This window comes from Balaenoptera musculus, chromosome 16 (assembly GCF_009873245.2).
Source record: "Balaenoptera musculus isolate JJ_BM4_2016_0621 chromosome 16, mBalMus1.pri.v3, whole genome shotgun sequence".
In the NCBI taxonomy this organism is placed as follows: Eukaryota; Metazoa; Chordata; class Mammalia; order Artiodactyla; family Balaenopteridae; genus Balaenoptera; species Balaenoptera musculus.
Window position 1 is genome coordinate 14,998,614 of NC_045800.1, and position 27,496 is coordinate 15,026,109.

Below are 27,496 nucleotides of genomic sequence, written 5' to 3' on the forward strand. Positions count from 1 at the left end.
AGTAAACATAGTAAAATTCTCCTCCATAGCAGTTGTACAATTTGCATTCACAACAAGATATGAAAGTGTCTGTTTTCCCACAACCTTTCTCTTAGAGTACTGAATTAGTTGTCTATTGCTATGTAACAAATTACAACAAATTTAGTAGATTAAAGCAATACAAATTTATTACCTTACAGTTCTGGAAATCAAAAGCCAAAAAACAGGACTCCCTGGGCTAAAATGAAGGTGTCAGCAGGTGTTTTCCTTCTGGAGGCTCTAGGGCAGAAACTGTTTCCTTGCCGTTTCTCTTTTCTAGAGGCAACCCACATTCCTTGGCTTGTGGCCCCCTCTTGTCTTCAAAGCCAATAACTGCATCACTCTGACCTCTGCTTTGATTGTCACATCTTCTCCTCTGATTGACTCTCCTGTCTCTCCTCTTCATTGGTAAGGACCTTTGTGATAATAACATTAAGCCTATCTGGATAATCCAGGATAATCTCCATGTCTCACAATACTTAGTTTAATCATACCTGCAAAGTACCTTTTCCCATGCAAACTTCTGGGGATTAGGATGAAGATATCTTTGAGGGCTATTATTCTGCCTGCTACAAACATGTTACCAATCTTTTGGATTTTTGACACTCTTATTGATAATAAAAGTAATCTCAATTAATTTTAATTAATTTTTTTATTGTGAGTGAATTTGAACATGGTTTTCTATATTCTGTGCTCTTTGCATTTCTTTTCCTGTGAACTGTTTATAATCGCTTGCCTATTTTTATAGCTGGTCTCTTTGCTTCCCTTTAAAAATCTTTGGATCTTTGTAGAATTTGATTCTATTCAATTTGGAACAGATTCTGTTTTCCCTTTTTCTATATAGATATTCAGTTATCCCAATGCCACTTACTGAGAAGCCCATATTTTCCCCACTGATGCATATGCCTCTTTTTTCATATACTAAATTTCCACACATAATTTGATCTATATCTAGATTTTTAATTCTGTTTCATTTTAGATATTTTCTTTTAAACTTTCATAATGTCTCTTATTAATATAAGAATTACTTGTTCCTGGAAGACATTCAACCAACAACATTAAAGTCAATGACTGAAATGAAAGTATTTATTATGCGTTCCTATGCTTTTCCCCACTAGAATTTGAGGTGGTTGGGTATTATATTATCCACTTTTATTTCCCAGGTCTCTAGCAGTGTTCCTTGTACATTAAGGATAATCAATAAATCATTATGAAAAATGTATAAATGAAAATGTTGGATAGTAAATCTCTGCTAGAATACTTTATGTTTAGCTAGCAATGATGTGTTTGCTATCTAAATGTAGCAGACCTTATTTGATCCAGTGAGGACTCTGAGTGCTAGGTATACAAGGTATTTCTTACCACTACTTTATAAATGAGTCAGAAAAGCTTAAGTTACCTTCTCAAGGTCACAAAGCAAAAAGTAGAACTGGAACTGGAATTAAGTCTTCTGACTTCAAATTTAATGTTCTTTGCATTAGAGAATACACTCTTGCCCTTGATTTCATTCCTCTTTATTTCTCTTACAATTCTAAAACAACAGTCCTCCAAGAGATGTACATGTTACTAAGATCTAAACCTGATTACAATGAAATGAACCAATTATTCTCCACCAAAAGGAATGCATGACAGCCAAAATAACATTGTCAAATGATCAGTTTTAAACATTATTCTGAGGGTGTTAATATTAATTACATGTTTAAAGGTGATACTAAATAATAAAAGTACTTTTTGTTCAACATTTTAATGTTTAAATGTCTTTTACTATTTTTATACTTTATTTTTTACTAAAAGATTATGAAGACTATTTTTTTATTAATTTTTAAAATTTATATATAAATCTGTATGTTCAGATACACCACAAGGCTATACATAAAAGAAGCCCAGGGAATGACAATGCTGAGTTTCTAAGTACAATTAACAGGACAAAAAAGAATGAATGAGAAGAAATATAGTGAGTTTTCCTTATTTTGGGATTCTTGGTTCATTGTTTCCAGTGATATAGGAGGAAAGAAAATAAAATAGATAGGACAAAAAACATACTAAATTATTACAACAATGTGGTTGAAATCCACTATGTTCTCACATTTAAAAAGTATAAGTTGTGTTTAGCAAAGCTGCTCCAATAATATGGTATCATATTTTAGATTTTTAGACAATATATTAACTGATTAACTTAAGAGCATAAATTTTGCATCTGAACTCTCTGGTTCTTCTTGAATGATTTACTGTAATATTTGTAATTTAAATCAGTTTCATTGTGATTATATTTAAAATCATCATAGACACTAATAAATTGCCATATACATTTTAACTGTTACTTATAGATCTATCATTTAAATATGTATTATGTAAGCTAAAATACATTTGCATTTAATAAATGACCATTCTAAATCTAGATGGGATGCTCATTTCCAGAATTAAGGTTCCTAAGGGAGAAAACAAAATTTCTGCTTGTGGAAGCTAAGCATAATGCTGTGTAATCGATTGGTTCACTTAAAGGCAGCAACCATGCTCCCTTCGATGACAGATTAAGTAAATATGAGAGTAGACAGCACAAACATTATGGGTATTATACAGCATATTGTAGTAAAGACTATGAAAATTGGTCATGCTCTAGAGCAAGCAATATGGATGAAAGTGTTTTAAGAGCAATGTATTCATAAAGAAATTGAGGAAAACAATTATATTATATAAGTGGTGAATAAATAGCGACATATAGGGTAAATTAAAACCAAAACAGTCTTTAGGCTTTTCCAGAAGCAGAAAGGAGCTCCAGACTTTTAAAAATAGCCAAAGGTATCATATAGGTTTATTCTTCATGCAAAGAAAAATCTCCATTTGCACATGCATGGAAAAATCCAAAGTGAACAAGAAGAAACTTTAAACCCTAAAAATTTACAACAGAGCGGCAAAAATGATGCAACTGATCACTAACACTAAGCAAATGATTTACAGATCAGATGAGCAGGATGGCCTCTTAGCCTTTCTTAACTGTATAAAACAGCATTGAAACTTCAGGACCCGTAAGAGTGTGCTTCCACATTGCCAGCTGCCCTAGGTGTAGATTTCTGTGTTAAATCACACCAGGAAGACAATGACTGTACACATTCACCAGCTTGACTAACAAAGCTAGTAGGGACAGCCACTGTAGGAGTGGCTTCTGCTTAAGGGCTACAAAGAAGAGACTGCTGTCAATAGCAGCCTTTTTCTCCTCTGATCTTACTGAACCCCACCAGTGATCTTCACTAGTTCCTTCTCTCCCTACGACTGTAAAGTTAAAAAACGAGGACATGTCTAATATAACACAAAGAATGACGCTGTACTTGGGTCATACTCATTACACATGCTTTGGTTAAAATCAGTACCCTTAATAAGCATTTGGTGAACTTTCAAGTAATTTGAATCTATTCCCAATGTGACCACTGATTTACTAATCCAGCTTTCCAACCTGCAAGAAGGGGCCAATACCTCGATCCCCTTTCTTAACAAAGATGTGATAAGAACAAATGCTTTCAGCTATTTGGAAAAATGAAACACTACAGAAATGAAGGTGTTCTAGCTGCAACTGAAAGATCCACAGGACCATCATCCTAGCGCCAGTCTGTGAGAATGAACAGACATGAATTTGAACCCAAAGCTGTCATCAATAGCAGGTGACATGACACAATATGAAAGGCTGAAGGTTGTACTTCGTTTCCTTTCTATCTATGATAACTATGTTCCTTATCAAAGTGAATACCAACTCCTACTGCTCATTAAGGCTGTCATGTTTTTCACAGTCTCATCTGCCTTATAATTGAAATTCTTATTTTAACAGTATTATCTTAATGTTATTGCTAGCTATGGAATGTCTTGTGAAGACTGCAGCATTAAAGTTAATTTGGCCCTACATCTTTGGTAACGGATACAGTCTGGAATATAATAAACTCTGGATATTCATACTTGGACTGAAATATGTCAAGGTTACTTCCCCAATTATTATAGTTTATCATAGGTGGCCCTTAAAATGGTTGGTTATCATTTCTCACATCTGATTAATCTCATATTGCTTATGGTCTTTTTTGTTAGAGTGGCAAAAATAAGAATTCCTAATGATGTGAAGTTTCTTTTTCTTTTTTTTTCATTCTTAATTAAAACCGGTTATGTACTTCAGTTGAGCTTCCCAGTGAGAAAAATTAGATCAGTATTATAATAAGAATTAAGAAAGTACTCCTAGGATTATAGTCAATGTATAATTTAAAAATTATAATGCAGTAAATAAAAAAATAGATCAAATGACCTATATTGTTAACTTAAGTAGCACCTTCCATTAAGCAGACCTGCAATTCTTATAATTTAATGTCTATACAGTACTACCAAAGAAACTATATATACAATATGCTAATAAAGTAAAACAATCTCACTTAATGAGTTTTTATTCCCATTCAGCTGTGATGATTTCCCATAGCTTATTGAATAAATGCTTGGAATAATATACCTAGCAAATACTTTACACTTTACATATAAATAGGTCAAACCAAAAGACTGATAAAACCTTAGAGATAAATACTAGAAATTAATTTTAAAAATTTAAACATTTAAAAAGAGTTATTTTTGATACTAATATGATAACTCAAGAGCACTGAGATTCAATTAAAATTTAATCTTTGGTGCCTGGGATTTGCTTCAAAATAACCACTTGTGGAGCTGGGGGAAAAGGGGGATAGAGATGAAACAAGATTGGCCATGAGCCACCAACTGCCAAAGCTGGGGAATAGAATTCATTTTTCTATTTCTACATATGCTTAAATTTTTTCATTATAAAAGTTAAAAATTAATCTTTGATATTAATATTTTATTTCTTATTTAATGGTGTTATGTCACTAAAGAGGGCCTCATAGGAAGCTGGAAAAATACAATGGTATTATGAAAATAGTTTTCCAAAGTTACATTTCTGGATTCTTATTTTATAGGCATATATTAGATATCCCCTACTCCCAGTCTTTTATTTTAGAACATCCCTTAGTTGATGTCTACGCATATATATCTATGGAAAAAATTAATATTTGAGGATATGGATACCTATAAATGGATAGGCAGGCTCTATCTATATTGAAAAGAAGTTTAGGTATCCTCAAAACCAAATACAACAATGATATACCACCATACACATATTAGAGTAACAAAACAAAATTCAAAAAGTCAACAATACCTAGTAAGGATGCAAAGCAACTGAAACTTTTAGATGTTGTTGATGGGAATACAAAGTGGTACAGCCACTTTGGAAAATGGTTAAAGTTAAATATACTTTTATGTTATGACCCAACAATTTTACTGATAGATATTTACCCAGGAGAAATAAAAACATATTTCCATATCAAGACCTATATGAAAGTGTTAATGGCAGCTTTATTCACAATAGTTCCAGACTGGAAATAATCCAGATGTCCATCACCTGGTGACTGGACAAATAAATTGTGTGCATCCATACAATGGAATGCTATTCAGCAACAGAACAAACTACTGACACCTACAATGACATAGATGGATCTTGAAAGCATTATGCCAAGTGAAAGAAGTCAGACATCAAAGGCTACATAGTATGTGGTTCCATTTATTTGACCTTCCAGAAAAGGCAAAACTATAAGGAAACAATCAGATCAGTTGTTGCCAGGGGTTTAGGGAAGAGGGATGGAATTGACTGCAGAAGGGCATGAGGGAACTCATTCTCTATCTAGACTGAGGTGGTCACTACATGACTGTGTACATTTGCTAGAACTTACAGAGTATGGATGAGGCTTAGGTTTATAATATACTTTCTTGTATTTTCCAAAGTTTCTATAATTAGAATGTTTTAATTTTCTAATCAGAGAGAGAAACTAACATTATATAAAATTAATAACTGATGGTATGACGTCTGTATTGCCTTGATAATTCAAGAATACATAGAAAAATGGTTAAATAATATGTCATTAAGTCAACCACATTTTCTCTCAGTACTTAATAAAAACTGTGCATATGCATTTATACATGCATTTATGTACTCATACACTTACACTTCATTCAATACAGCGGGAGACTGGAGGTATGCAGTTAATCAAATGTTGTGATGGAAAGAGTGATCTTATATTAATCTCATTACAATAAAATTTCTTTTATTACTAATTATACTAAAATTAAACTTTCTTTAATGAATCAAAAGTATTATGGGATCTCATTGTGCTTCAGGTTTATTATCATGTGTGTGAGCTATTATAATGCATGAGAGCATGTGGAGTAACAGAACTAATCTGGGAGAGAAAGAAAGGAGCAGCAGGGGCAGAGGAGAAGGGGATAACAGAAGGGGTGGGGAAACTGATGTCATTCTCCACAGTAGGTGCTAAGATAGTCTAGAGCACTGATTGTATCAGAAACACCTTTGTGTTGTCTGGAGTGCCTACTATAGCGCACGGCACGTTTTCTTGTTATTTTCTTTCCAAATAAATGGGATCATCAAAAGGTGATGTACTTTTAATAAAATGTTCTATGGAACTTCTTGAAATTCAATTTATATAAAGTAAAATTACTCTATTTCGAGAATGTACTTCCTAAAAGTTCCCCAAAACATACACACAGAAGTCATAATGTATCATTTCAAAGAGAGATTCAAGGGCCACATATACAATACACACTTCAAAAATTCATATAATTTTGAAAGTGAATATTCTAACAAGAAGTTATAGGCAAAAAACTTAGGTAGGGTATGTGTGAGAGCAGTGGGCAGGCATATGAGAAATCTCTGTACCTTCTTAATTTTGCTGTGAACCTAAAAGTGCTCTAAAAAAGTAAAATCTTGAAAAAAGGTATGTAGGCTTAGTAATACTCAATATTTACTCACATTTACTCACATAGAGTACATAAATCATTTACACTTACTTTTCCCCTGTGTGAAGATACATGTGTGCACGTGGACAACATAGTCTTTAAATACCATTTTCCAATTTGGTCACCAAAAGATTTTGTCTGTTCACTCAAAATCACCATCTTCTCTAAACAAAGTTGTTTTTCGTTTTTTGTTTTTTAATTCTGGGCCATTGTGTGTGTGTTTTAGTGCATTAAAGTGAAGTAAGGAAGTTGTAATATTGGATGATTAGAACACATATCTACTTAATTGTTAATGATCAATAAAAAGGCAAAACCAGGCAGCCCTAGTAACTCAAATCTCTTTAAGATCTTGAGCACTGAATTTCCACCTCACTCCTAATTGTTATTCACAAGAGTAGGGACTGTGCTCCTATATTAATTTCTGTATTCTCAATGCTTGACATAAAGGAAGTGCGCAATAAATGTTAGATTAGTAAATAAATAATGAGTTAACTAATTAATCTCAACTCTCTATCCCTTGAGCATCTATAATGTCAGCCACAGCCCTTTACCTGCCTTCCCTATCGAACTCCTCGCTCCCACCCCCAGCAAATTTAAAAGAGGCTCTCATATTGGTATCCCAGCATCTCTCATTAACTTGATTATCTTTATTCACCTTGCCAGTATCTGAGTGAACCCTACTAGGTGCTTTCCTCATTTCTGATCCCAGTTTTAAGACAAAGTCCTTGTCCTTACTAAAATTCATGCTAAGTTCCTTCGGGTTTTCATTGCTGCTTAGCAATCCTTTTTGTCACCTTAAGATAAGGTTTTTCATTCATCTCTTCTTTTATTCAAACGTTCTTTCTTTTTTTTTCAGACCAGAAGAATTTGTTGAATTCTACCAGATAGGCAACTTCTTCTAGGACAAGTGAACAGCAGAAACAAGGATAGAGGCAAGGGATGTTGGGTAGGGATCAGGTTACTGGGGTGAGAGGGCAAGAAAAGATGGAATAAGAAAGGAAAGTACTGTAGGATACGGTACAGTATGCAGAGGAATTTGAATTTTCACTGTAAGAGATGAGGATCCATTGGGGAATTTTGAGAAGGGTGATACACACATATCTGCACCCTAGAAAGATCACTTTGGTAGCAAAGTGGAAAAAAGCCTGGAGGAGGAAGGTAGATAGAGGCAGGGAGACCAGTAAGGAGGGTAATATAGTAAGATCAGGAAAAAAAGACCTTGAGGCTTGAAATCAGAAAAGTAGTAGTGACGATGAATTTTATATTTACATTGTAGAACTGACAGGGCTCAATGACTGATAGAAAACGGAGAACAGAGTAGAAGGAGAAATCTTGGATAACTCCCAGTTTCCTGTCTTAACCAGCTATCACAGCCTTTCCAACAAGTGTTCTACATCTCTTCTATTATTCTTAAGCCTCCACCTTACACCCTCAGCTCACGCTAGTCAGGTAACCTTACTTCTAATAGTACCATAAAAAATAAGAACATCAAAGGTAAACTATCACATGGAACTGCTCAAAATTCCCTTTAATCTTTACTCATTTTTTTATCCTCTCTTATCTTTCCAAAATTAATCCTTATACTTGTCTCCTTGGTCCTCTCTCTGCTTTTCCCTCTCCTCTATCCTAACCTACATTTTTTTCCACATCAGTAATTCTTCTCCCAGAGGAACTTCTCTTGAACCTGACAGTTTCTTAAACTACTGTCTCATTTCCTTCCTTCCTTAGGACATTATCAATTTCAAAACAGCAGTCCACCTTGTTGCACCCATGTTCTCATCTTCAACCCAGTCTTTATGGTCTTGTTTCTGCCCTTCAATAGAAACTACTTCCTCAAAAGTCGCCAATGACTACACAATTACCAAATTCCATCTCCTCTCCCTAGTTCTCAGCTTCACTGACTGCTTATGAAATGGATGGCATTGTTTGTCACTTCATCCTTTTTGGCATGCCTTCTATTTCTAAATTCTAATGGTCCTAAACAACTCAATTTGCTTCTTTCCCATTCTGTCATTTGATACTTTCTTTCCTCCACTATGCCTCCAACATTTTAATTGTAGCAATTTCCAGAGATTCCGTCTTTGTTTCTCTTTTCTCTTCTCACACCCATGACTTATAGCATGTATGAGGAACTCGCAGCATTCTGGTCCTTCCCTCTCTGTGCCCCAGACTCCATTTCCATATTTAATCAGCTATTTCGTTCTGTAAATTGTGCCTCTTCCTAGTTTTCAATATGTTTGCTCCTTAACGTTTTGACAGCCACTAGTTCAGGGCTTAAGTGGCCAGCTTGTTTCTCCATCTCAATTATTCTTCAAAATGATTAATGATACAGAATGCTGCCAAGTAGACATTTTCTAAAACCAATCACAAAATTCTGCTCAAAAAATTTCTGTATGGTCCTTAGCATCTCGTTAAAATTGACTTCCATAATATGTTCCAACATCTACCTTGAACCCCACAATTTCTTCCTCATTCAGCTAATCCTGCCTTTTTACCATTTCACACACGTACAACACTCTTTTCTGTCTCGTCTTTTACTCATATTGCTCCCTCAACTTGGCACGTCTCTTTACTCGTCCCCTATCTCAACTCTACTCCTTCCTCTACCTATTGACATTTCATCTATCTTTAAAGGCCAAGAACTACTATAATTTTTCATGAAACATACAACAATATACTGAGTTTTAAATTTTTTTCTCTCCTTTGTGTTTTTTGTCCCTTTTTTATGGAAAGCTTTTTATTCTAGGTATAGAAAAATATTCATATTTCTTAAAAACAAAAGTTTGAAATTTTTGTTGACTACATAATCCATTCACTTAATTCAAAGTTCACAAAATATAAAATAATGCATTACTGTCCCTTAGCCACCCTGAGCATAAAACTCAAAACTGCATGAGTTTTGAGGTGTAGTATGTAGTATTTTTGTTATTCTTTTCTATGTATTCTACAATTTTTTTTTATTGGAGTACGGTTGCTTTACACTGTTGGGCCAGTTTCTGCTGTACAGCACTATTTACAATAGCCAGGTCATGGAAGCAACCTAAATGTCCATCAACAGAGGAATTGATAAAGAAGATGTGGTACATATATACAATGGAATATTAGCCGTAAAAAGGAACAAAATTGTGTCATTTGCAGAGACGTGGATGGATGTAGAGACTGTCCTACAGAGTGAAGTGAGTCAGAAAGAGAAAAACAAATATTGTATAATATCACTTATATGTGGAATCCAGAAAATGGTACAGATTAACTTATTTGCAAAGCAGAAACAGAGACACAGATATAGAGAACAAACTTATGGATACCAAGGGGGTAAGGGAGGGTGGCATGAACTGGGGGATTCGGATTGACATATATACTCTACTATGTACAAAACATATAACTAATGAGAACCTACTGTATAGCACAGGGAACTCTACTCGGTGCTCTGTGATGACCTAAATGGGAAGGAAATCCAAAAAAGAGGGGATATATGTATATGTATAGCTGATTCACTTTGCTATACAGCAGAAACTGTTTTTTGTCCTTTTAGCATTAATCACATTGTATATACATATATATGTACGTATATATAACATATAAGAGGTACTTCTGCATCTTATCTTTCCCATTAGTGTATAAATTCCTGGAAGGTAGAGACAGTATCTTTTCCATATCCATCTGTACTGAGTTGCACATAGTAATTTTGGTAAATATTTGTTGAATAAATTTATTATAGTGTAGAATTTCTTTCTAAGATTGACTTTCTATTATGAGACATGGAAAAATAAAATTGGGTTATTTTTGCTTTTGTTTCCTAAAATGTGTTAGAGATGAGAAAGTCCTTAAGAAATAACGACCCTTTCTCCATGAAAAATTGCATATAAACTATCTATTTGAAGTCTACTCTGTTTTTATATGCCATTAATGGTTAATCCTGTGCCTTTCTTCGTGAACCAAAAATTAAATGAGACTTAAAATAAATATGAACAAAATTATAAGATATAAATATGAACAAAGATCTCTGGTATGAAAAATGTAAAACTGTAATCCTTGATTAAAAAGAAAATGTATATTAAGATTTAAGGTAAATTTTCAGATTTAATACCCTAAATTTTGACTTGGTTGCTATTTTATTTTCTAAGAAAGCAAAGTATGAGAACGTATGAAAATGTTTACTTAGCTAAAGTATAACATTATTGGTTTCTTAGATTCTACATATAAAATATCTAGCACTACACTTCCAATATCTGGGATTATACTTATAAGATTTCTATTTGATGTAACAGCATTTTATAGAATTCTTACAGTCAGTTATTCCATTGAGGATATGAACTTGATCAGATTATCTACTAATGCATGTAATGGAAAGAAAGAAGAAATATAAGTTAAATTAGTAACTGATTGTACATGAAATGTAAGCAGAAAATATATTAAACAGAGGCATAAATTTAGTGTAATAACAACTGCCATAGGGAACTATAGCCTAATAAAATATTTAAACAAAAATCAGAAAATAAAACTGCACACAGTCAGACACACAACAAATCCCTCAAGACAATCTAAAAAGTTAGAAAAATGAGCCAAAAATATAGCTAGCTCTTTGTTATTGTTACTGAATAACCAGTACTAATTAAGATATTAATATTAGTTTTATGTTAATATATTAAACATTAATATTTTAATATATATACAAGGAATGAGTGCTGAAAGTGTTTGACAGTATTCAAAAATACCCTTGAATACTGTGTGTTCTTGGTTGCAGCAGATATAATCTGCCCACAGTTTTTTTTGGATGGGTCCAATATACTATCTGTTTTACTTGAGAGTAGGTAAAGGATAAGGATGGGGAGTGGGGCTGGAAATTCAGTCTTTTTTACTCAGAGCTGGAACACTGCACTCAAGAATTACTAAAGTGTATTTATGACTTTCCAACAAATGATATTGTAGCCTACTTTACACAGCCACTTCTTATCTGCAAGACTGCTATATAAAAATAATTTATGCTAGCATTGCTTCAACTATGATATGACAGTATCCTTAAGTAAAGTATCATTCTGCTGAATGACAGCCAATATGAATATAGGTGACCAGGGTTATAAGCCTTTTGTATTTGTAAATGTTTCTGTTTATCACATCAGACACCGTGAGGTGAAACTGGGCTTACGTTTTCGTTGTTGTTTATTTTCCTTTATATTCTTCTGCATCATAGTTTATATTCATTTTAAGTGATTTAAGATGATAACCATAAAGTTTTAATAGCTCAATGAAAACTTCCATTTATAAAATTTTAATTTTGAAAGTGCATAAAAAATATAAATACATATCTTTAGCTTTGAACTCAGTGAATTCTGAATGAAAGATGTTAGCAGTACTTTACTTACAAGTACAGTTAACCTAAGGCATTTATAAAGCAAGGTATTAAGAATATAAACAGATGACTTTTCTCATGCCTAAACATATTGTGACTTCTGCTTATATCAATTTAGAACCATGCAGATTCCAGTAATTTAAGTATTATATTATATTCACCCCATGTTAATGGGTCCTATTCTTTTCATGTTAATTCTGAAGAATCAATCATCTTTAATTCTTAATTCATGCTCCATTCAATCATGAAATCCATTATAATTCTGTTATAATTCCAAATCTTATATTTCTAAAAAATTTTTTGAAAACATTTTCTGCTAAACGGTCTTGGTGAAGAGAAGTCTTTTTATAATTTTAAAAGAAAGATAAAGAAAATTCTAAATGCACCTGGGGAATCCATATCCTTCCCTACTTCAAGAACCAAAAATGTGCCTATAAAAATTTCCAATTTTTTCTAAATAATTTTCTTAAAATAAGAAAGCCTTTTGTCTTCTAAAGCATTTGTTATGAGAAATGTGAGAAGATGTGACCTTAACAGTCTACTTCTCTCTACTACCAACTGAAAATCATCTTCTTTGAGGCAAACGGCTCCTGTGGCCTATGGGTAGTTATGTGCAAACAGGGCTTGGGTCCTGTAAAAGCTCTGGTTGAGGGAACTCCTGCCGAACGCTACCCTCTTTGGACTGGGGAAGTGCACAGAAATTAGCATCAAGACCCAGGGTATGAATTTTACAGAGACATGGTCTAGAGAGCTCTGTAAATACCAAGAGGAAGGTCAGTATAATCCCTAACAGAGTATCCCTGGGCTCTCTGGTCCCTAAGAGGCTAAGAAAAAACATAATAGGTATTTCGAGTCCTCCTTGTTCTTGAGCCTTAGGGAGTACAAAAAGATCAGCAGGAAATTGGTGGCTTGACTGTTTCTATACCACTAACCATTTACAAGTAGCGAGAACCCTCCCACCCCTGTTGCCTTCCACCCCCTCAGAGGTTGCCAATACTGGACTCTCAAAGTGGTGATAACGAATATAACAAGCTAATGCCAGGAGAAGAACATCAATCCAAAAAGAAGAGAACCTGCACCCAGGAAAACTGAGCTGTTATTGAAGACAAACTATAATTTAAGTAGGGTCCTCTCACTACAAAATAACCAAATTCTTTTTAAAGCATTGCAGTTAGGGAATGTTCCAAGGCAACCAGCTAAAACTGGAAAGGGGAGCAGGGAGCAGCAAGCAAACATGAAAGCAGAGCTGCCCTGAGGATAAAAGCTGATATAAGTAACTTACAAGGCAAGAAAGCTGAACTTGAGATCCCTGCACTTTGCCAGGGACCTTGGAAAAAATGGTTAAAGAATAATGGCAGGTCTTGGTTTCTAGCAGAAGCAATCCTCTTTGGAGAAAAGCATTGGATATTTAGGCCTCTAGAAAACCACAGATTAAGATCAAAACAAATGGGAGCTCATAAGGATCACTAAACACACCAGGAAACAAGCCACAGTGAATGAAAGCCCACAGAAAGAAACTGATAGATTTAGATTTCCAAGGATTTCAGGTATTAAAATGATTGGATATAAAATTAAAAAAAATATGTTTGGAATAAAATGTGAGGGAATAAAAACTAGCAAGCAAGAAGAGACTTTCGAAAACTGCTAAGCAGATTTGAAAAGAACCAAACAGAACTTTTAAAAATGAAAAAAATATGTGTTGAAAGATATCGTGGCTAGGGTAGACAGCAGATTATATACTACTGAACAAAGAAGTAGCAAACTGTAACAAGGCTCTGAAGAAATAAGCCAGAAGAAACACAGAGAGAGGAGATGGAAGACACTAAACTGCGAGATTAAGAGATTTTGAAGGTAGAATGAGAAGATCTGACATCCATCTAATCAGAATCTTAGGAGAACACAGAAAATGGAGGAGAGTAAAACTCAAAGGGATAATAACTGAGAACTTTTAGTGGTAAACAAAGACTTTGAATCCTCAGACCTAGAGAACACAAAATCTTCCAAGAAGGATAAATACAAATAAATTTATGCTTAGGAAAATCATGGTAAAACTGCAGAACACCAAAGACAAAGAGATTTTAAAAGTCATTGGTAAGAAAAGCTAGATTTGCTACAAAAGGATGACAATTATACTGTCAGAAGATTTCTCAGCTGCAACAATGGAAGCCAAAAGCCAGAACCATTTTCATATAAACAAAATGTTTGAGTATGGCACTTCTACTGCAAAGAAACTGGATGCTTGATAATGTGTACTTCCAAAACATTTGTTAGACTGCAAGCAATGGGGATGCTCCAAGGCTTCAGTGAAACTGAAGAGGCAGGCAGGGAGACACAAGCTAAGAGTTTATTATCAGAAGACATGTGCCAAAGCAATTTCTAAAGATAAATAATAGGAAGATGGAAACATTTCAGAAGGAAGCTCTGAATGCAAAGAACAGTGAGCGAAGAAAATAGTGACTATATAGGAAAATTTAAACACATATTGATCAGGTAAAACAGCAACAATAATAATGTTTAATTCAAGGGGTGACAAAACTCATAGAACTACAAATAAGATAACTGTGACATATAAGATGAAAACAAGATTTAAATTGTTTTTAGGACCTTTTATTGTTTGGGAAGAGCTCATTATTTTCAGACTGAAACTATGCCTGCTAAAATTTTAAGAGTAATCACCAAAAGAGGAGAAAGAGTGTATAATATGAATATCAGTTGAGGAGAAAAGGAAATATTGATTTTTAAAAATCTTCAATTCAAGAGAAGGCCAGCAAAGAAGGAAAAATAATTAAAAATTCAGGATAAATCGAAAGCAAAAGTAATGTCTGAAAATATTACTAAACCAGTTTGATTAGTAGAAAAAAATAGAGAAAATATAACATTTTAATAGCAATATCCAGAAGGGAAATATCTGTAACAGAAAATTACAAACATTTAATAGATGTGATTTATAAATAAGAAGCAAAAAATGTTCCAATAGAAGGATGAAGAAATATACTGAATAAGCTATGAATCATTTCCAAATTTTCTGTGACTAATATAGAATTTCTTGTGTAATCAGATTACTATCAGTAAATGCTATTAAATAGAAGAGGACATGGGAATAATAGCCAATAAAATGAACTAGGAGAAATACAGATGGTTAAAGACAATATGAAAATATTTGATTTTGCTAATAATAAGAAATCTGAAAGAGAATATAACATTTCATATTTCAAATTACCAAAATTGTTTTTTAAATGCTTTAAAAATCATTTTTGACAAAGATGCAGGAAAACAGGAATTCTCATTCTTTGTTAAAGGTAGTTTGAAAAAGAACATTTCTGGAAAGTAAGTAAGCAATATATCTCAAGATCCATGAAAGGTCATAATTTTTGATCTAGCAGTTTACCTTTTATAGGTTAGGATCAAGAGTTATATACAAACATTAATTAAAGCCTTATTTATAATAGTGTGAAATTAGAATCAAACTAATTGAAAATAAAACAGCCAAATAAATTATGTTATACTACAAAACAACATGGCATTTTAAAATCAAACTTAGAAGTGCAAAATGTTCTTATTATACTACTTGGTGAGAAAAACAGAATGCAAAATCACATATAGAATATACTTTCAATTCTGTAAAAATACATATATGCAAGAGGAAAATATTGCAGGAAGGAAATAAAAGTTCTGGCAATAGATATTTATGAATGGAATACTTTAATTTTGATTATTTCTGCATTTTTTTCTACAATGAGGATTTATTATTTTTATAATCAGAACACTGATAATAAATGTTAATAAAATAATTAAAATATTAAGTATCACAAGACAGCTATAAATCTCTGAAAAATAAGAAACCCAGGAAATCCTCAGTTCAACCATTGAAACTACTGTCCATGAAGATGCCAGGCCAGGAATGAAATGCCAGAGGGGCCACTGGCTGTACCCATCAGCAGAGAACTGGGCTCACGCTGCTCTGGGAGCAAAGCCAACAATGCTCTTAACATGAGAGATGCTCACTGCGTCTGGCCTTGATTTAAACAATGTGCCCGTCACCTTTTTTCTTACGTAGTGTACTAGGCTGAACTGTCGCAATTACTCATGACTGTACGAGCATCTACATAAATGTTAGGTAATTCTATGCTTATAAATAGCTTTACAAGAAAAAATATTCCAGAGATACGTTGGGGCCTAAAATGTATTCTCAATTTGAACTAAAATCAGAATATTTTAAGAATGCTGTGAAAAAGAAATTTCTTGGGCCAATCTGAGATACAAACCCTGCTCTTACTCTGCTGGTGACTAAACTGTGATCTTCACCAAGGGTCTTAAGCTCACAGAGCCTCAGTTTCTTCAATAGTAAATAGAACAAACAAAATCTGCTTCGGGTTTTATAAGATTGACCTAGGTTCACATGAGATTGAGACAGTATATGTAAATAAATTTTGAAAAATAGTATCTTAAACTCAATTTAAGCACTTCACTTGTTCCCATGACCTACGAAGCTCAAGTTCAAGCTCCTTACCTTGGCATATAAATCCTCTTCTCTATTGTTTGGAAAGCACTCTCTAGTGCATACTTGGTGAACACCTAAGCACTAATTTTGTAGAATATAACCCAATGGTCATCTACATTTTCAAACACTGAAATGTGGATAAATTAATTATGATGAGTAAAAAGGTTAACAGGGCAGTCCAGAATATGTACAATATGCATAAGAGTTTTTGTTCCCTAAAACAGAAATGATGATTGAAAACATTCATGTTAAATACCTGGCAAAATTTCAAGCCCCCAAATATGCAGTCAATATAAGGGTCTAAAACTTAAGGGAAAAAACCTTCACATTTTATATTTTCACCCTATTGTTGGTTTTATTTTTTCCTGTTAAAAAAAAGCCATGCATGCTATTACAGAAAGGACAATACAGATATGCAAAAAGAATAGCCCATATATACTACCCACCTAGATACAACTATTATTAAGAATTTATTAGACCAGATCCTTTTCAATGTTTATCAAAAATTAGATCACAATGTATATACCATTTTGTAAAATATAATAAATTAACTAACAAATCCTTTAGTTTTGGCCATTAAAGTGGTTTCCAGTTTTTCAATATTAGAGGTAGAAGAATAATTGATTAAAAAAATTAAAAATAAAAATAGAAACAAAGAATAATATCCCAGCAAAAACTGTCAATGACAATTGAGGACTCATATCAGTTTATAAAACTGCCAACTCCCTCCCTCCTTCCTTCCTACCACTACTCTTCCCCCAAATAACCATGAACAGGGAATGTACATTCTTAACAACATCATCATTTCAACCTAAGGGGCTATAAATTAACTTGTTTGTGATCAAACTGTATGCTATACTTTTCATGTGATACCAGATCTAACAAGCCTAGTCAATCTAAGTCACTTAAGGGGCTCTAGGTTCTTGTACCTCATTTTCTCATGGTTTCTATCAGTTACCTAGGAAAAGCATATATTTTGTTGTTTGAGAGGGTATACTAAGAGAGAATGTGACTATTCCTCTCAATGAGTAAGTACAACAGCCTCCGAAGTTTTAGAGCTATTACAGTGCCAGTTAAAGAGAGAAAATCCTGTCTTATTTTCTATTTGGATTTTACAAACACAAAGTCTCTAGAAAGGCTTTCAAAATGAGAACGTTATACTCATAATGACTTTAAAAGCAAAGTCCAGAATCTGACCACTTCTCATCTCTTTTACTGCTATGACCTTGGTCTCGCCTCTCGCCACCATTATCCCTTGCCTGGATTCCTACAGTAGCCTTGGAACAAGTTTCTCTCCCTCTATTCTTGCCCTAGTAGCAGAAACTTTGGGTTGATTTACACTCCTCCCCCACCGCCACCAGTTACCACGTCAGTTTTCCGCTAACTTCCGATGCCAAAGCCTTCATTTCTTTGCCTGAGGGCTTCCTCTGGCCTTCTGGGAAGTGGCCCTCAACCAGTGATTGGAGGGAGGTGAGGAATTGTCCTGGTGTCTGTAGTCTGACGTGCATTTTACCCTGACTCCCAGAGTTTCCCCGATGGGATTAAGCCCTAGTTGTCCATAGTGGTACTGACTGCTCTCCATTCCCTTTCTCATGGCTCCATGTCCCTACCAGCATATTCTTCAAATGATTCTTCCTTGTCTTGCTGTCTGCTTCTCAGGAAACTATACAATATCACCTTTCAAACTATTCTCAACCCAAAAGGCAGAGTGATCTTTCTAGAAACAGATTATGTCAGTCCTCTCTCAAAAGCCTGCAATTGGTTCTCTCCCTTTCACTTAGGATTGAATGTCAAGATCCTTACAAAGGTCTACAAGGCCCTATATCAGCTGCCTCCTCCTGCACCTGCCCCCACCCTATGCTTGCTGTTTCATGAACTTGCCCAGCATCCCCACCTTAGGGCCCCTGCTCTAGCAATTGCCTTAGCCTGGAACACTTTTCCCTAGGAATCTGCTGCCTGTTTAACTCCTTCACCTCTTTCAAGCCTTGCTCAACTCTCATCTTCTCAATGAGGTCACCCTGACCACCACCCTATTCAATACAGCACACTCTCCCCACCTCCACAAAGCACTCCCAAAACCCTTATCCTGCTTTATTTTTTCCTGTTCCATTGTACTTACCACCTCCTAACATATTAAATAACTTACTTTCTTGTTAGAATATAAACTCCATGAGGACAGGGTTCTTTGTTGTGTTCCCTGATGTTTCTCAAGTGCTTATTAGAACAGTGCCTGACGTATATGGAGCATTCCATAAAAATCTGTTAAACAATTACCATAAATTATCATGCTATTACTTGGCGGAAGAAAACTGATAAAATATATACTATATGGGTCACAAGGTCACCACAAAAATAACCCCCTTTTTTTTTCCCCCTTTTTTTTTTCTGCCGTGCTGTGCAGTATGCGGGACCTTAGTTCCTTGACCAGGGATAGAGCCCAATGCCCCTTGCAGTGGAAGCATGGAGTCTTAACCACTGGACCTCCAGTGAAGTCCTAAAAATAACCCTCTTTTAAAAATAAGTTTAAAGCCAACTAATAAATTGTGTTTATATATAAATTTACATTCTAATTGCATTTATTAAATTTTAATAATGTATTTTGTCACTATAATTTAGAAAAATACAATGATTCAGATATTTTAATGGATAATTTAGGGGGGGATTATTCATACTATATATATATTTTTTTTACTCACAAAGAGTTTTACACCTAGGGTTTATACAAAGTTCTTGTGAAGACTGAATACTCCTCATTCATTAAAAAATATAATTAGCTTATACATAAAATTTTCAGGAACACATCTACTTCATAGAACAGGACATTTTGGTGTATAGTACCATTACCTACAGATGTATCAAAGGTAATTAATTTCATATTATACCTTACATTCTCCCTCTGACTGTACAGATTTGGAACTCAGAGTGGCACATGAGTCCAATTTAATTTAAAAGGAATCCATTCCTTAAATTACCACATTATGAATACTCAATGAATATTTACAGAATAGTAATAGCCAGCTTACTTATGGCTTTGTGTTGAATTTAATCACTGAATTTTAAGAAAAACCCAGCGGAGGGACTTTACAATTACTTTGATTTTCTAGGTTTAAATAAAGTCCTTAATGTTATTTCAGGATAGGCCTAGGCTTCAGAATTTGCTGTGTAAGCAGATCAATAAACCACATCATACTAAGTTATGTATATAAAAAAGAGCAATTTGGAGCAGCTTCCAGTGTACTGTGACAATGGAAAATAAATCTCACATATAAATATATATGTACACATATGTATGTGTATATACAGCAGATAGATAACTTCTACTTAGTAGTAATTATTACAAAATGCTTAGAAAAGGAGAAAACAAAATACAATTTTAAACTTTATGCTTCTACCTCTATTATTTTCTAAAGTATGTCAAAGAAAGAAATTAGCATTAGCTGCTGATATTTACTTCTGATGTTTAACTTTTACAGGAAGAAGTAAACAATTTAAGATCTAAAAACAATCTACTGAACAACAGTATTTTCAACCTGAATTCAAAAAAAATTTCTAAGTTGTCAATTTACTTGAGATTATTAGACATGTGAATATAGGGAACTTTAAATATCAGAGATCATAATTATTTATCAAGATGAAGGAAACCTGGTACTGAACTTAGGGTTTTGAGGATGGAGGATAAAGGCACTCAATTAACAAAACTACCACCTTAATAAAGTGAATGTTAAAATACTATATGTTCTCCTAAATTGATCTACAGATTCAACACAATCCCTATCAAAGTACTAACAGGCTTCTTTGCAGAAACTGACAAACTTATCCTAAAAGTCATGTGAAAATTCAAAGGACCCAGAAGAGCCAAACAATCTTCAAAAAGAAGAAAGTTGGAGGACTTACATTTTCTAATCCCAAAACTTACTACGAAACTATAGTAATCAAAATAGTGCTGTACTGTCATATGATAGACCTATAGATTAATGGAATAGTATTGAGATTACAGAAATAAATTCTCACTTTTATGATCAATTGATTTTCAATGAGATTCCCAAGATCATTCAATGGAGAAAGAAAGTCTTTTCAACAAGGAATGAAAAATTACCATATTACCCAGAAATTCCATTCTTCGTCACATACCCAAAAGAAACAAAACTTGTACACAAATATTCATAGTAGCATTTTTCAAAATATCCAAAAAGTAGAAACAACTCAGATGTCCATCAACTGATGAGTGCAAAAACAAAATATGCTATATCGATAAAATCAAATATTATTTGGCAATAAAAAGGAATGAAGTACTGATACATGCCACAACATGGATGAAACTTGAAACTATAATGCTAAGTAAAAGAAGCTAGTCACAAAAGACTATGTATTGCATGATTCCATTTATATGAAGTGGAATGAAAATATACTAGAGGAAAACTCATAAGGACAAAAAGTACATTAGGGCTAAGAGAGAGGCTTGGGGAAAAAGGGAGCGGGTGGTGACTGCTAAAGGGAATGGGGTTTCCTTTCGAGATGAATTCAATTTTTGAAAATGTTCTAAAATTGATTTCTGGTGATGGTTACACAACTGTATATATACTAAAACCCATCAAATTTTACAATTTAAATGGGTGAATTGTATGGTATATGAATTACATTTTAATAAAGCTGTTTCCAAAAAACCAACAAGACTATACATTGATAAGTAGAATCTGATCCCCAGATAAAAAGGGCTTTCTAAATGGGAGTATGCAGGTACGTATTTTTCTTCTTTGAGGTTTTGAATTTAAGTTTTAGAAAACAAGTGATACAAAAGAAACAGAGGCACACCAGTTATTCATATAACTGAATAATAATAAAAGAGAAAATAATAATACCAACATTAACATAAAGCTTTATGGAGTACAAAGCACTTGCACATACGGTCCTGCAGCCAAAAAATGACAAGCCAGAATGAGTCACTTGTCCCTCCCCTGAGTTCAAACATAGAGATAACGTATAAGAAATCAGAAGGTTGACGACTCTCAGGACACACTCAGAGGTTAATACAAAGTCTTGAAGAAACACTAGGAAAGACTGAAAGTGATTGGGACTCTTGCAGGGAGTAAATGGTGACCTGTATTAGAAGAGGACTGGAGTCTCCGTTGTCCTGGGTGGACTGATGCCTACCCTGCCTGCTGTGGGGCAGAAAAGCATCAGAACCAGGCCAGTGCCAGCCCAAGGCTGCAAACTAATGACGGAGGAGTTCTAGAGCTCTGCTAGGGCGAGGGATCCTACAGCCACACTAGCAGGAGGCTGGGCAACTCCTAAGCATTCACTTCTCCCCACTTCAACTGCTGACCTGGCAATTATACCAGAGGGAGGCTACCCTCTGATAATAATGCTTGGGAAAGAAGTACTAGATAGAAAGTTCTCTGCAGTGAAAGGGACACCCGTGGCAAATGAGCGGTAGTACTTGAGCCCAGATTATTCATTATGAGCAGCTTCCTCACCTCCAACCTCTAAATTACCTATAAGAGCACTATCTAGAGTCAAGGATATTATGCCTATTTTTAAGTAGATCTTAATGACAAAATACGTGTTAATAGAATAACATAAGAGTGAAAAAAAGACTGTAAGCACCATGAAAGAAATAGAAAAATGAAACAGTCTACACTAAAGAATGGCAAATATGAAACAATATTTAAATTAAATCTAATAAATGGTTTCAGAAAAGTAAGGGAGGGTATTAGAAATATGAATCATAAACAAGCAGTTATGAAGAAAAATCACTTGCAAGTATTAACAACAAAATATTTAATTGTTGAAATGAAGTCAATGAATGGGTTAAACAGCAGAAAAGATACAATCTAAGAAAAAAATTGTATACTGGAATACCAGGTTGAGGAGTGTTCCCAGAGGCATCAGGAAGAGATTAAAAAAGTGGAAATAATAAGAGAAAAGCTATGAAATATAGATGGTAAAAGAAGTATCAAAAGTATCTAATAGGAATTCCAGAAGGAGAGAGAATAGAGTAATAAATATTTAAAGAAATAGTAAAAAAGATAAGCCGGAACTATACAAAGTTACAGGTCTGCAGATTTAAAGGGTACATAGAGTGCCAAATAGGATCATATTTACATATCAGAGAGAAATTTAAGAACCCTGAAAAACAAGAGAAAATTCTGAAAGATTCCAAAAAGAAAATGGAGCTCATTAGTAAGGGACAAAGAATCAAACTGACACCAGACTTGAGACAATGAAGTAATATCTTTAAAGTTTTGAAGACAACTTTGAAACAAAAATTTGTATCTAATTAAACTATTATTTACATGTGAGGACAAAATCAATATATTGGTATATAGGTATTTAAGGTCTCAAATACCTAAAGTTTCTCTTTGAAGAAAATATTTTGAGGATTTACTTTAGTGACAAGTGAAAGAAATGCATGAGCAAGCAACTAGACACAAAAAGTAAAGGAGGGTAAAGGTGGTTCATCGTTATTTAAATATGCTGTGATGCAGAAAAAGTGCACCTAAAATATCTGGGTCAAAAATTCCAGGCAGTATTAACGCAGGGTGGGAGAAACAGAGAGAGCTGAAAGCATGCTAAAGTAATAACTGTGTTTGAGATGGGCAGGGCAGGAATTTGTATGAATAAGCTTTAGACACCGATAGGGAAAAATAGTCATTTCTATGAATCTTGGTAAGTAAGGGATAACTACCAGAAACATAGGAATAGAGTATTTAATACTCAGTTTAGTAGAAGAAAATCAATTTATCCAAAAGAAGCTGTGAAAAAGAACCAAAAAGAAGCAAGGCCAATAACACCAACAACGACCAACACACACACACACACACACACACACACACACACACCAGAGTAGCTAAAATGAGCCTTGGTAGACCAGCAATTATTGTCAACGTAAACAGATTAAATTTACCAATCAAAAGACAGAAACACAGAGTGACCGGGAAAATAAAAAGCTAACAGTCTTTTCTACAAGGGATAGGTGTAAAACAGAAGGGTACAGAGAAGTTGGGAATAAAGGAATAAAAGAAGGACTACCAGGCAAATATGGGGGAAAAGAAAGTAGAGGTAGAACTTTTTAAACTCTACAAAATAAACTTAAGGTTAAAAAAAACCTGAGAATACTTTCTCGAACACTATTAAGCAGCAACTGACCAGCTATGATGGTACATAGTTATTACATTTGTTTCTTAAGTTTATGAGTTTTCTAGTTCTTTTGATTATTCCTTTTCTACCTTGGCCTACGTACGGTTTATATTCATTTGTCTCTTGTCACTTGAGTTTTAGCAGCATTTGAGAATGTTTTAAACAAGTGAGGAGAAAAAGGAAGTTAGATTCAAACAGTTCAGGTTTTCTATTTGTTAAAGGTTTGTACTAAAGTTATTTGAAACTAAGGGCCAAAATGAAATCAGAGCACTTACTGTAAAATTAGAAATTAGAGCACTTCTCCCTAAGTAATGGAAGATATACCCATAAATTTTCTAATGTTCTAAGCTTCCATGGCAACCTGTGATCTAGAGTAGTAAAAAATCAAGTACACAAAAGCTACTAATAAAAAAATTTCATAGAGAAATGCCCTCTAAAATCTGGTCCTTTGTATAGCATCCATGAGGTCTGACTTTATTTTTTTCAGAATGACCAAAAATTCTATGGACAAAATCAATTATATTTGTATCCGATATTTGGAGGAGTCTATTTTTATATTCCTTGCTTTCCTCAAAGAAAAGCAAAGTCTAAAAATAGCAACATGAAGTTAATCACAAAAGGGTACTTTTTAAAAAGCGAATAAAATATTTCAATTATATAGTATTTTTTAATCTTCCTGCTTAAACATCTTACCACATATGAAATATAAATTAAAAAGGTAAGCATACAATAACATTACTATGTCTCAAAATGCTTTGATTAGACGTTAATCACAATCTGTGGATTTTTCCTCTTTGGGGGTTATTATTTTCAGAAATTTCATGCATTACTTCAGGATTCTAATATCACATTTACTTGCACATAATCATTTCTCTTTCACCATACTCTATTTCTACATTTGCAATAAAAGCATATACTAATACAGCCATCATATAAAAATATTCACTATATTCTACAATTCTCAATGTTCAAGAAGTGAAACTATGTAATTAAAATACAACTCATCTCCACCCACCTTTTATAGCCAACTTTGTTAATAAAGAATGATGTGAATTGTTAACTGAGGGGCACTGAGCACTCCAAGGACTAAATACAGACACTATGTTTCTTCCATCATACCTATATCTTGAATTCCTTCAGCTCCTATTTATCAGGGAAGGGCTGCCAGGTGAGCAGTCTGTCACTCCTGCCTAGACTAATAGGTTCTCCAGTGGCTTTTGTTACAGCTCATGTCATCCTATTAAAACTATGTGCCTTGAAAATGGCATAACATATGTAGCTGAATCTTGTCAAGTCTAGATAATCAGACTCTGTTTGGCTTCACAAGCAGATGCAGCTTAGAGAAGTAATATACATATGCAAATCACAGCGGTCCCCTTTCAGCACCACTGTTCCTACCTCTAATGACCCTCGCAGAAAGTCTGTTTGTTCAGCTCCCACTTCCAGGGCTACATCAACAGAAGCAAAGGGACGGCTGGCCATCTGCTGTCGTTCTCGAAGCAGTTGCTGGAGGGGGTTAAAAATCACTTGTTTTAAAACATGTTAAATTCAACAATATCTAGTTCCATTTTGAACAAAATGGCATTCAAAATTGAGAAGTCATCTAATACACATACTCATATCTAGATCATTAAAAATGAAAATTATTTTCTCCCCATGGCCTGGGTTATATTTCCATAGAGGCTTTAAATGTATGGTGCCTCCAAAGAACATTTCCCTTGACCTCCATCCCACAAGCCTAATGAAATGTACTCAAAAGCACTTTGAAAACTTCAGATGAGAGCTGCTACTTAAGTAAAAAGTGCTATTATGATGATGGCTATGCCAAGTTTTTCCACTCAGAGTAACTCATGCTTTTGTCTTAGCTGAAAGCAAGTGACGGTAAAAATGTTTAAGAAAAGATAATCAAAAGTTGTCAAAATGCATTAATAGAGATTAAAGGAACATATACCTGCCAAGACTAAGCCTTGTAAGTCATCAAGATCCCCTGTCAATTACAGGAATTGTTATTGTCAGTGTTTTCAACTTTATTCAAAGCCTCTGTTCATTATTTAAATGAGGAATGATTAGTAGGTTGCAAAACATGTGTGCCAGGGCTTCTAAAACATTTCCGGATATTTGTTTCTTTCTATTTGTGTCTCTTCTGGGCTTTGCTCAAACTAAAACCAATAAACCAGCAAGTCCCAACCAAGTACCCAGCTAATTTATATTTCTGCCTCTCCTTGTAATTATAATACTCATTAAGTCATGATAAGAAAAAATTGATGACCAGCACTAGATATTGCAAATCTTGCCCTTCTCATTCTGCACAGCTAATAAAATTATTATTAAATATTAAAAGTGGATGAGCAATGCAATTAAATACTCCTTCAAATGAGAAGAAAATCATATCATTGAAGAAAGGCAAAATCCTTGAACACAATGAATGGCTTCATTATTCACACAGATTTTTAAAGATTCACTGGAAGTAACTTAAAACATTAACAACTGGTCTTTGAATGTAAATGTATGTAGCACTGTGATGCATCATTCATAAAATTCTCTTTCAGATGATGAAGGAACAAAAGCCAACGCTTGATGGCAGTTTATTATTTAACATTTTTATTTTAACGCTTGTGACACAGCAGTAACAGTGTTCATGTAATGAGCATCTAAAATATAATTTAAGGCCTTGCTTTTATTATTAAAGAGAGAACATCTACTTGCTAATATGGGACAGAAATATTACAACTATTACTCAGTAGTAGTTTAAATTCTTAAATTATATGTATTTTTAGGAGTAATGAAGACATACTAAAAACATATTCAGAGTAAAAAGTAAATGTGATTTAAACAACCGAATTATTCAATTTAATATAAACTCAGATTTGTACTATTAAAAATACAGCTGCTGGCAAACAGAATCTTGTTTGTGTCTCTCTCAATAGGAGTGGCCAATTGATCTGAATACCGTGTCTATGCAAAATGCAAACATAATGTTACTCCAAATACCAAGGGATGCTAAGTGTAGAAGACACAATGCTCTTTTTATCTGGTAAAAACATAAACACACACACATACAAATATACAAACTGCCTTTGTTACCGTAATATAAAAATTCCCTTGAGAAAACTGTAAATTCTAGTCTGGATCTTAACATGATTTTCTAACATCTGTATTAAAGTTTCTTCATTTGTACTAGTTTTCCTTAGCTTATAAATGGCATCTCATATAATTGATTTTTTTAAAAAAATGAACACTTTCTCTTTCCTCATCTTACCTTTTCCCTACACCTAAAAGTAAAAGGTCTACAAAATATAATTAATGAATACTCAATACCACAAATTGTAATATAAGTCTACAAATATTCTACAGTCACTATCTTTGATAAAGAATAGATTCCTCTGGAAAATAATGTATTACTGTGACCCCCACCACTCATAATAAAGAAAAATCAGTGACTGATACTTTTATTCATTTAAAAAAATGTACTATAGGATAGAAAGGCATTTTAAAAGATTCCAGTTTGTCTTCTGAGCTTTGAGTTTTCATCACTTTTTAAGAATTGAATGCTTATTACAGTACTCTTTGTAAAGAAGAAAAATGTTGTTCTTGTCCAGGACCATAACACTGTAGTTTGTAAAATAAGACATGGCGAAATAAAA

At 33.9% G+C, this 27,496-nt stretch overlaps 1 protein-coding gene across 1 annotated transcript in view; it reads right to left on the reverse strand.

Annotated features, from left to right (window-relative positions):
• Positions 1-27,496, reverse strand: part of ATRNL1 (attractin like 1) — a 688,151-nt gene that overhangs the window by 200,993 nt on the left and 459,662 nt on the right. The window contains exon 27 of the mRNA XM_036829651.1: positions 25,251-25,358. Within this exon, the coding sequence (XP_036685546.1) occupies positions 25,251-25,358 (108 nt within the window). The remainder of the gene's footprint in view (positions 1-25,250; positions 25,359-27,496) is intronic.